Source organism: Macrobrachium rosenbergii, chromosome 3 (assembly GCF_040412425.1).
Source record: "Macrobrachium rosenbergii isolate ZJJX-2024 chromosome 3, ASM4041242v1, whole genome shotgun sequence".
Taxonomy (NCBI): Eukaryota; Metazoa; Arthropoda; class Malacostraca; order Decapoda; family Palaemonidae; genus Macrobrachium; species Macrobrachium rosenbergii.
Window position 1 is genome coordinate 76,540,129 of NC_089743.1, and position 12,342 is coordinate 76,552,470.

The following is a 12,342-nucleotide window of genomic DNA, read 5'->3' on the forward strand; positions in this document are numbered from 1 at the left end:
ACCCACTACTTTCTCTTCCATCGTCCCGACCACTCTCTCTCTCTCTATCTCTCCCTCCTCCCTGTCTGTGTGGTTTCAAACCCGATTTTTTCTCCTTTTAGTCTTTTCTCTCTCTCTCTCTCTCTCTCTCTCTCTCTCTCTCTCTCTCTCTCTCTCTCTCTCTCTGATTAAGATAGGAGTTATTTTATCATTATTCCCTTTAATGAATTTGTTCATTTTTTTGGGAGGGGCTTGGGATTTGAATGGAATCTTCCTGAAATGTATATTGGAGATTACATAATCTGTTAAGTTTGTTATTGCAATCCGATGCCTCCTGAGAAGTGAGAATATAGTAGGTCATTTCTTTATTGTGGTTGTCCTTACTCATAAAATCTCTATCTAACGTCTTTTTTTTTTTTTTTTTTATAAAATTTGGGTGATATTGAACTAATTCTCCAAGCAATCAATGTTTGATTGTTAGTTTCGACTTTGCTGTGCATATTCCTGTTGAATTCATGTTTCGTAGTTAGAATCGAAATCAACCTATCATCAACATGATGCCTAGTAATAATAATATTAAGAAGATTTTCCCATAATATGATTATTCAAAATCAATCGGTCTTATTGAAGAAAGTTATTAGAAAAGGTAATAACAAGTGACATGCATGTAAAAATTAGATTTCATTCTTCAAATACCCGCATTTAAAATGGGTGGAAGGCACTTTGGTGAAAAAGGAGCATCTTGTTTCTTCCAAGCTTCTACAAGAAGGACGTGAAGAAATCCCAATTATAAAATAACTTTTGAGCTTTTCTTGAATCACCAGAGGGTCCGCGGTAAAACCAGGACCTAAGATTCCCCGCGGAATCTCCGGAGGAGAGCCTCTATTATTCAGATTGATATGATTTAGTTTTGGGAAAAGGCACAAAACTCAGTTGTGGTTTCTAAAGCACCTTGAAGACACGGAATCCATCCCTGGCTCTGGAGACTTGACAACTTATCGTTGGCTTTAGGATGAATTCTGTGTCTTCAAGGGGCTTTAGAGAGTAGAAACTTCGTTTTGTGTCTCTTTCTAAAATCAATTCATATCAATTTCATTAATATAATTTAGTTTCGGCCAGGAAGAGAGAGAGAAAGAGAGAGATTTGAAACTGCAATTGTTTTCACCTTAGTTTTAATTAAAAGTGCATTTGTTACGAAAAGTTGTCATTTTCCATATCCATAGTTTGAGAGGCAAATATTTACACTAACTTTATGAAACGTGTAATGCTAGTTTGTAACATGTTTGGCGTGAATTACTTTGTTAAAAACAAAATTAATATAGTGTTTTTTACCGAAACGTTGCATTTTCAAAACTGTCTTGTACATGCTTTACCTTCAGTAAAATAAATCTGATGAAAAAAAGACATTCTAAGCGGTTCGGAATCAAAGTCTATTTCTGTAAATGTGCTATGTAAGATATACAGGCCTTGTGCAAAATTTTGAAACTTATTCAGGAATTTTCCTAGTAAAATCAGATATCTTCTTGTTAATTATCCAATATAAAAACAAATTCGGTGTATTGAGTGATAGATTTTATCTTAAGAAGTCAACATTTTGCCTGTGCTTGCCATTTTATATCTATAAAGAAGTAAACATTTTGCCTGTGCTTGCCATTTTATATCTATAAAGAAGCAAACATTTTGCCTGTGCTTGCTGTTTTATATCTATATAGAAGTAAACATTTTGCTTGTGCTTGACATTTTATATCTAAAGAAGTAAACATTTTGCTTGTGCTTGCATTTTATATCTATAAAGAAGTAAACACTTTGCCTGTGCTTGCCATTTTATATCTATACGCATGATGTGCATATCTGGCAAACATTGATAGCTTCCATTTATCTGGGTGTACAATTTTCATTTTTGAGCCATCTGTGCGAGCAATCTAGAATGTTCGTGGGATTTAAAATAAAATTTATCAACTGGACTGATTTACAATAACGAGAGTTATTGTGGTCCTCTCATAATGAACCTCCGCCCTCGCAAAAAAAAAACCCGTGGGTGCTCTTCATCTGAAAAAAAAAAAAAAATTGAGAACCCATGAACTGTATGTATATAACCCATACATCAGTGCGATCATTTTTGAGATATCTAACGTTTCCTTAAGCTAAACAAAAATTGCTTTTTGATACCTCACTTTCACTCCTCATAGCTCGGTAGCTTACGTTCCCCTGAATATTGCAGGCATTACATTTAATATTCGTACTTTCAGCCCTTCGGATTTTTCCCGTTCTCTTTCATGAGGCAGAAACAAAATCTCCGTTACTCTTACTTTCACCCCTCTAGATACGGTGCGTTCTCTTCCGCAAGACAATCATTCCATTTCACTTCATAAGGCATCTTACGTGTTCCTTCATCATGTAGGTTTCATCCGTGTGGTTGTGGTGCTCCAGGAGATAGACCAGGTACGAGTATGTGTCCACTACGGCGTGGGTGTTGTTCAGAACCCAGCTGAAACCAATTTCGAAGGAGAGGTAGGCGTAAGGAAAGAGGTCAAGGTTGTGACCCAGTTTGTACAAGGAGGGGTCCGTAGAGACCTTCAGCGCCTCCGGCAGAAAGTTGCCGTAATCCTGCATGCAGACTCTGTTGAGGGATAAGGTACCAGTTTTACTAAAGACAAGCATTGAAATTTATAATTTTTTAGGTATATACGAGTATATCGTATTGCGGGAAAATCGTATGTAATTTTACTAGAGAGAGGGAGAGAGAGATCCAGTATACACCCTGAGACATAAAACATTTTCCATCTAAAGCTCAGATTCTCAGGGTATTCCTTGTATGTACCTGAGGCCAGAGGCTGCCAGTTGGTCAACCGTTTCGATCCTCGTCGGAAACACCGGCACAGTCAGGAAGGCGATTAGGTTGCTGGTGTATCCACAGGTAATGATGAGGGCGCACAACCACCACCAGCCAGTATACAACCTGGACCATGAATTGGCCACTGTATAATGAACGGATTGGTTCACGACGCCAGCCATGATCTGAAGAGATTCAAACGGTTTCTATGTGGATTTATTAACTACATAAATGCGGAACAAAAGCATGTATCAATCAAGGTCTAAACTTTCGTATAAATAACATCAAAAAGGAGTTGCAACCATAAACAAATCAGGAGCAGATTTAGATTACAATTTATACATACGTCAGTATTCACATTGTTGTGTATTAACCTTGCGTAGGATATTGCGCATGTTGAAGCTCTGCTTGTCTCTGGTGGATTGTGGGTTGTTGTGATTGGGCAGAAGCCCACCTATTTTGTAGCAGCAAGGTGTAGCAAGATATAACCATTAAAGCCAACGGTTAGCCAGCTGTATTATTTATCCTCTACCTCGGGCCACCACGTAATACACATAATATGTAGTATTTTACACACTTACTTGTACACGAGCACAGAAGCACAGCGGAATTTGTGTCCTGTCTCAATTCATTTAAAATGGACTCAGAATCGCCTTGTGTACAGATATGTACAGTACGTTCCTTTATATCCACATGAAAATCGGTGTATACAATTTTCACACAATTTTACGTTTTCTCTCTCTCTCTCTCTCTCTTATCTCTCTCTCTCTCTTGGAACCTATATATATATATATATATATATATATATATATATATATATATATATATATATATATATATATATATATCTAAAAGAAGTTGGAACCTGATATATATATATATAATATATATATATATATATATATATATATATATATATATATATGTATGTATGTATATGCGTGCATGTGTGTGTATATGTGTGTGTGTGTGTGAAGTCGTGTATACGAGTACAAATGGGAAAAGTCTCGACGAAAATTAAAGTACCGACGTTCATGAAAGGGATCTTTCGGACTTTATAATTCATTCCTATTAATCATTCATCCCGCAACTATGTAAGTGTATAGTTTTCCAAACTGGTAAAGAGATAGGAGCAACTTACATACATTATAAATAACAAAGGAGTCTGGTTTAATGGATTATGAAATTTTTCAGGAGAATGTGTCCCTTCACAGTGTTTCAGTACTATGTGGATGCTGAAAGGTTGCAAAAATAATTTCCCTTCAAATATTCTTGCTCTTATAGAATTTACTTTCTTTAACAGAAATCATTAACCGAATAAGCAGTTAACATAGTCAACCAAAGTTTTTTTTCTTTAAAGTTAATTATTGTGATTCTGATGTTCATCGTTCTAAGATTATCACTAACTTTTTTTTTATAGCTTCATTTTGCCTGCTTCCCAGCAGGGGAAAGGAAACCTACAGTACTGGAAAATTTAATTTAGGAAATACAAATATACGAGCATTCTAGTGGTTGCGAAACCTTAGCCAGCGAACAAAATGAATGATGGAGAGAGAGCGGTTTGTTTAATTTTTGTAAAATCCTGCGCATTATTGCTACATTATAGACCTAAATTTACAATTACAGGTCACTTACCAGAAGAAATGCCATGCCTGGTTTCTGTTGTTCTGGCATGAAAGTCAAAAAGACGGTTAGAAGAAATGCCGTGAATGCTACTGTCGACAGAACTAACAGCCACATTGCTCCCGAGAACGGATAAAGCAGACCGGGCCATTTGGGCTTTGGAAGAGGATTTTTAAGAGCGAATCCAAACCCTTCAGAGTAATAGGCGTAGGTGCTGTCGAAATCAGCACTGCGCCCCTCCGTTGCCAAGAAGTAGTTGACGACTAGGTCCTTGCTGTTGTAGACCAAGTCACCCAACATCCCCGTCCAGGTGCCATTCTCTTTAGAGCCCCATTTATGGTCCGCTGTCTCCATCTGGACGTCGTAAGTGAAGTTGAGTTTCTTAGCCATGATGTCCAAGAGGTCTAGACTGATGCCTGCACACCCACCACCAACTGGGTACAAGAAGGGGAAGTCATCGCACCACGACCCTAAATACAACATGGCGCCATCAAAATTTTCGAACCTCTTTGGCAGGAGGTCTCTTTTTCGCGGAAGATTTCGCTAGTGCTCCACACCCCAATCAACCTCTTCCTGACTTTCCATTCGGTATGAACTTTGTACGGCTTCCCACTGTAAACGAAAAACTTTACCGTTTTATTACTGATACCTTCTTCCAAGAGAGCGATCTTCTCTGATCTCTGTATCGCATCGTGTTGCAAAAGTTCTCCTGCATTGAATGACAAGTTTAGATTGATTAAAAATCATGTTTGCTGGGTTCCAACGTGTGTCTAGGGAGTCCAGAAAACCCTTCGGATTGCCCATGAAGATCATGATGGCTGTCACGAGATACCCGCGCAGAAAACGAATAGGTGTCGTCCGAAAGAAGCCCTCGGGGTTGTCAGTAGATACGGAAACTAAAGGAGGTGTTCTGCCTTCGGTGTCGAAGAGGATCTGGTTAAGGTCGAGGACATTTTGAGCTCCAGTGTCTAGGGCGACGAGGACGTTGTCGTCGACGAGTGGCCCTTTTAGGAGGGCAGAGAGCACAGCTGTTGCTTCCGAGTCAAACGGAGGACCAGACGGTCTGATTGCTGGAGAGCCCATAGCAAAAGACCTGTAACAGAAGGCAAAATATGATTCTCATTTGTTGTAGCAAACATATTCTTTGTTTACTACTTATTGTAATAGAATTTGTCATCTTTATAGGTGTTTGTCATCGAAGGGAGCCCTGAGAAAAATTTGATGTCTGTTGTTTAAACAAGAATTAAATGCGCTTTAAGAAATTGTGATTAAATTCCTGTAAAGATCCACAAAGAATAAAGCCATATACCACGGAAATAATTGGCCTGTATTAGTCAATATGTTTCAAGAAAAAACAAAATAATTGTATTTTAAAATTACTTTAGACATTATATATATATATATATATATATATATATATATATATATATATATATATAACAACAGCATATATATATATATATATATATTATAATGAGAATGAAACTATTGCCAAGTTAATAAAGTCTTATTAAAATGTTACCACTTTCTTGTGCTACCTTTTGTAAGAGGAAAAGGTATATGGTTTAATGTATATACATATAAGTGACGTATATATGTATATGCTATACATATATATATCATTATAATTTACAAGAAGTCGCTGCACAGCGCGCCTCCCCCCCCCCCAACCTAATTTGCCCTTTGTCACTTGAGAGTGGCATCGTCACCGCATGGCCGGTCGTAGTTGACCTAGATATCAGAGCAAAGTTATCAATATTTCGATCTGTCCTTCTTTTACCTGGAACAGATATTGAGATGACACGGGTAAAAAGGCAAGATAAGAGGCTGAATGCCGCTCCCTCATGCAGCTTAGACCAACTAAGCTGCTTAAAACAACCTTTCTAAAGGCAAAGTAAGCTGCTGAATTGTCTTTCTGCAGGCCACCTGGGAAGAGGCAACCGATCGCTGACCACCTGGCAATGACACATCGTTTGCACATGGCCCCAGTTATCGGCAGATGTTTGCACATGGCCGCAGCCTTAAAAGGGAAAGACAGGGGCAGTAGGCAGTTAGTTGTGTGAGGGGCAGTTAGTTGTGTGAGCAGTAGACATGCAGTAGTCGTAGGGGAGGCTGTTAGCCATACATATGGGCGAGTGATACATTTGCTGAGAGACCATTCATTACCCCTGTCCGACTCCAGACCTCAGTCATCCTTGAGTGCATCGCCATTAGTAGACTCATCTTGGACTGTGCCTTGCCCATAGTCAAGACTCCAGTGGAAGGATCTTCAGGCATTGCAAGCCCTCTAACAATTTACTTACCCATTTTCCCTTCTAATGCTTTCTTTTGTAAATATAATTCTTTAATTTTTCCCAAGTGTTTACGTAACACTTCCTTATGAAGCAGAGCCTTCAGCTCCTAAAATCACCCCTTTTTTCTTTGTTTTTTTACGATTTCCGTATACATAAGTCAGAACTCCAAGGCCAATTAAATAAAGTTTCTGTTGCTGGCCTGTAAAAATGCCATAAACCCAGGAAATATGTATATATATATATATATATATATATATATATATATATATATATATATATATATATATATATATATATATATATATATATATATATATATATATATATATATATATATATATATATATATATATATTCATATATATTCCATTTGTCCCTTCAGCCCATTAGATAGAAAATAAAATTTAATGGCGGCTGGAGGAGACGCCGTTAAGGGGGGTGAACTTATGAAGCCTACCCCCATATCATCTGATTTAGGGGAAAATGTACTGACCTCTTAGCCCCAGCATCGTACGATGTTTTGGGGGGATTAGATAGCCGTTAGGGACAGAAGGACCAGTCCGGGCTGTAGGTGGGCTACTATGCTGACCCTTAAAGACTTAGCTATAAGACCTATTTCCCTATGACTTTTGGCTGGCTGTTGACTGCTTTCAGATCAACAATGTCTTGTGCCCAACCCCAAAAAAATCGAATGAGACGCCCCTTGACCTGGCCGCTCACACACACTCCGTCACAGAACGCCAAAGCATCAAGTTGGTGCAGCCCTTCTTTGACCTTCAAAACTGGCCAATCGCAAGACTCCTGTGGCCAAAATTCGTCTTTTGCAACGAGCTCAATGCACAGAAGGAATAAGGTACGTCTGGAAGCACTCAGTCTAATGCCAGTATCTTTCTCTCCTCGTGAATTTCTCTCCATTTTCAGTATCTCCAACTTTTCGTCTCCCAAACAAAGCCCCTTCATTCAATCAGACCTAGCAAGCCCATTTGCCACCCATGACTTGTCCCAAGCTCAAATTAAATTAATTCAGTGATAATTAGATCATTCCCACCATAGTGTTACCAAGTGCTAATTAAGTCTAATTGATTAATTCCTCCATCATGCGTAAGTAATTTCATGTAAGAGAAAATCATTGATTTGAATACTAACGTAGAATTCTCTTCCAGAATCCTGTTATCTGGCTCTTCGAGCAGTCTGCCCCTGCCTTGTGAACCAAAATAGCTCAGATGTTTAACTGCCATCCTGCCACATGCAAGTCTTCTGATTATGTAGTCCAGGGGCAATAGACAGTTCCCCCCTTAGGAATCCAGTTGCATTAACAACCAAAAATCTTTTAACCAGTCTGCATTAAAGTCATTAGAGCATCAAACTATTTCAGGGCGGTAGCCTTTTCGGATTCAGCGATTTGCTACACAGTATCTAGCTTTTATTGTACCTTGTATGTGCTTGCTTGCCACTCAGTCAGCCCTTAAATATTAATTTTCTGATTGCGCTTCATTTGTAAAATGAGTGGGTTTGGCTGTTACTAGTTTATAATTTACCAAGCGACCTCCAATTCTCTGATGTGATAAGGTAGGTTTATTTAATTCTTTACATTATCGCTTGCATTCTGAGTGCTGTGTGTTGGCCATTAAAATCATTTTCATTCTTCTAACAGGCCTCTAAGAATGTAACAATATATATATATATATATATATATATATATATATATATATATATATATATATATATATATATATATATATATACAACATATACACATATATATGTATATACTATATATATGTATATATATACATATATATATTACAATCACAGCCTCTGTGCCAAGAATCCATAAGGGCCGTTCAAAAACTACGTAACGCCCTAGGGGGGAGGGGTTATGGTGAAGTGTTATGAGTGTGTCAGTGGGGGAAGAGGGATGCAGCTATAAGTCACATATCATTTTCAGATTTTTTTCCTGTTTCTTTTGAAAAGATGTAAATGTAGAAGGACAAAAGAGAGATAGTAAAGATTCTGCAATAAACTTTTATTATATTTTAGTAATATTGAGAATATGGTATTTATTTTTTTTTTTCTTAATTATATATTTAAAATATATCAACCTTTGTTTGTACTTCAACATTAACTACTATGTGTATTGCATGACATAGGATAATATCACAAACTCATCCCTTTTCTGAGCTCCGACACTCTATTTTATGCATAAATGTGATTTAGCAAAATATCACAAATTAAATTAATTTTCTTCTAAACTTGTCATAAGAGATTATCTTCATTTCAAATTTATTTGTGATTCTTTAATATCATAACATAAAAGTATTAAGAAAACCCTAAAGGTAATAATTTCTAGGTACAGTAAACCCCCCATATTTGCTGTCTCACTATTCGCTGACTCATGTATTCGCGGATTTCTCTGTGGAATGTATTTTTCACTGAGAAATATTCACTAATTACTGTATTTTCATATCATTTTCATGACTAAATGCACTTTTTGTGATAAAACTATTAAAATACTCAGGTGTAAGCATTTTTAGATGGGATTTTTGTTTTTAAACTATCAAAATAGGCAGTTCTAAGTGTTTTTAGAGGGGTTTTAAGTATTCGTGGATTTTAGTTATTCGCAGGAGGCTGCAGTACGCATCCCCTGAGAATACGGGGGCTTTACTATATTAGTCTAGACTTCAGTATATTATTGCTATAAAAAGAAAACATACAAATTCAGGGGGTTGGGTACTTGCTGATGTTACATAATTTTCTAGGAGGGGATGGACATGTGTTATGAGGCGTGACGACAGAGGAAGGGGGCGTAAAAAATTACCAAAAAAGTGTTACGTAATTTTTGAATGGCCCCAAGGATGGATTCTCCTCGAATAGGATAGCTAAGACCAGGGGTGATAGGCAGGCCCACAGACCGACCTGCAAGTGGGAAGTTTTCGGGTATAGTGGCCTGCAAGGCCTAATTCACATTCAGTAATCATTTCATTTGCCATACCCAGCCAAATGTGTAACTATATATATATAGATATATATACCTATATTATATATAATATATATATATATAATATATATATATATATATATATATATATATATATATATATATATATATATATATAATATATATATATATATATATATATATGTGTGTGTGTGTGTGTGTATATAATATAAGTAAAAATCACTTTGTAAATAACAGTCAAAAAGCACCATTGCCAGGCACTTTGCGCTTTTTCACGCATCGTCGGGGCACAAAAGAGACACAGGTTAGAAGAATTCTAAAAGAAAATTCAGTGAATCTTCTTTTATCAATTCAAGCACTGGTATTGTTTTAAATGTAAGTGTTGGTCTGTTTAAACTTGATGCGTTTATAATTTAAAAAGTTGATAAATATAAGTGAAGAGATTAAAATTCAGGTTTATACGTGTTAGGTAAATAGCATAGGATGGAATATAAAATTTTGACCAAAGGCCAAGCACTAGGACCTATAAGGTCATTCGGCGCTGAAAGGGATATTGAGAGTAAAAAGGTTTGAAAGGTGTAACAGGAGGAAAACCTCGCAGTTGAACTATGAAACAACTGTTAAGAGATGGAAGAAAGAGAATATGAATGTAGGTACAGTAAAAGGAAAGGAAAGGAGTGCAGTTAGGGGCCGAAGGAACGCTTTGCAAAACACTGCATAATACCTACAGTACGTAAAGAGGTGCATGACGGCACTGCCTTCCTGCAGAGTGGTAAATTGCATGGTCTTCCTTTCATTGTTCTTTTACGTTAGTAATATTTGTTTAAGTTTATTTGACCTGACTATCTCAGATGGTCACTTTATTAGCATTCGACAATTAACCATTTGGTGATTAGTCTTCTTTTTACCTTTTACCATTCATCTAAACCATGTTTTTGTTTCCCGACAATGGGTAGAATTTGGGATATCGCGGTACTGACCTGGATTTTGATGTTAGATGTCTTACACACACACATATATATACAGTGTATATATATATATATATATATATATATAACCTATATATATAATATATATATATATATATATATATAATATATATATATATATATATAATAATACATACACTTATATACATTATGTATATATACATATATATACACATAGTAAAGATTAATACAAGGACAGAACAAAATGTAAGTAATCAGATTTGCTTCAATGTTTAGAAAGCCATAAAATACAGCTTCACTTTATACGGCCCATCCATGAAAATCATCTCGAAACATTGGAGATACACTTGGAACTTACATTCGTAGTAAAGGCAATCATTCTAATGCTTTGTTTACTTTTCCCTTTGATGTTTCATAAACGGTCTGTCAATTATTCAGAATCAGGAAGACTTTTCCCAACTTGAACCTACATTTGCGGCGGCCCCCGAACTCTCGGCCCCTTGGGAACTGCAAGGGTTGTGAGTGATGAAGATTATTCATTAGGGGAGCTGCGGTCCTGTCCAGGGGATCCTTGCGCTGACGAATCAACGCGAAGCTCCGAAAAACGAGGGCGGTCGCAACTTGAATAGGAAGACCCTGGTTCCCTAGCTTTTGTCTTGCAAAAATGACTAGTTTTTGTACCTCTCTGCACTTCTTCCATCTTCTTCGGCATCTATATTAAGCCTTAAACTTACAGGTATCGTTTCGGCTTATCAGGATTGAGCCATTAACGAAATGATTTCTAATAACAGCCGATATGCCCTTTCTACCGTAATCGTGATCCGTTTACTTTGGCACTTCAGTTATAAACATAAATATTACTGGCCCATACTTAAGGTCGTTAGATTTTGGATTTGGATACTGCCGTCCGTTTTGATACTGTAAGGAAATAGACGATGCTGTGCGAAAGTGCAGGCTGTTTGTTCTTCAAACAACACATCGAACTCTAACGTGTCCTGGGTAATGGCTTCATTATACGTAGATGTTAGGTCTGTGAAATTTGAGCCGTGATGCGAATAGAATTTATCATATAGCTCAGAGAAATGACAACAATTCTTTAAAGAGGAAACTCGAAGGAATTACTCAGCCTCCCTTTGGTGAACCAAATTGGCATCTTCTATTCTTGGGTCAGGCTCATCTTCCATTCCTGCAGTACAAACAGCTAATGGCCCTAAGAAAAAGGCTGAACTCCTTCATCGAGCTTTTGGAGCTAAGCATTCAGCTGAGGATGTCCCTCTCCCTGGTACTTGTCATCCTGATCCTATTCTTACAAAATTTGCATTTTGCTCTAGGAATGTTAAGAAAATTCTTGGTAATCTGGATAGCTGTGGTGAAGATCCTGATTGTTACTTCCCTTTGTTTTTTTAAAAAAGTTTCTAGTATGTTGTCCCCAAAGAGCAGTAGATTCTGTAAATTTTTATGTCTTAGTACCGTTCAAGTAAGAAAATTAAAGAAGGCAATTGCAACGATCGTCGATTATTATGTTTTAAAAGGTTTTTTCATTATTGATTATAGTATTACTATTATTCACTAATTCCAAATAATTGCCTGTGATTTAAGATAAGAAAAAATTGCTAAACTTATCATTTAACCCTTATTTATTTATTGTGTATTTATATATTTATTTTTTGCTGTTTTGAGATATCAACATCAAAAGCGCGTTTA

General features: G+C 36.8%; 1 protein-coding gene across 1 annotated transcript in view; it reads right to left on the bottom strand.

Annotated features, from left to right (window-relative positions):
• Nucleotides 1-12,342, bottom strand: part of LOC136851583 (glutamate receptor ionotropic, delta-2-like) — a 67,526-nt gene that overhangs the window by 11,034 nt on the left and 44,150 nt on the right. Inside the window, exons 5-9 of the mRNA XM_067125867.1 lie at nt 5,350-5,528; nt 5,068-5,144; nt 4,448-4,942; nt 2,801-2,997; nt 2,362-2,599 (exon numbers count right to left, since the gene is read on the bottom strand). Of these exons, the coding sequence (XP_066981968.1) occupies nt 2,362-2,599; nt 2,801-2,997; nt 4,448-4,942; nt 5,068-5,144; nt 5,350-5,528 (1,186 nt within the window). The remainder of the gene's footprint in view (nt 1-2,361; nt 2,600-2,800; nt 2,998-4,447; nt 4,943-5,067; nt 5,145-5,349; nt 5,529-12,342) is intronic.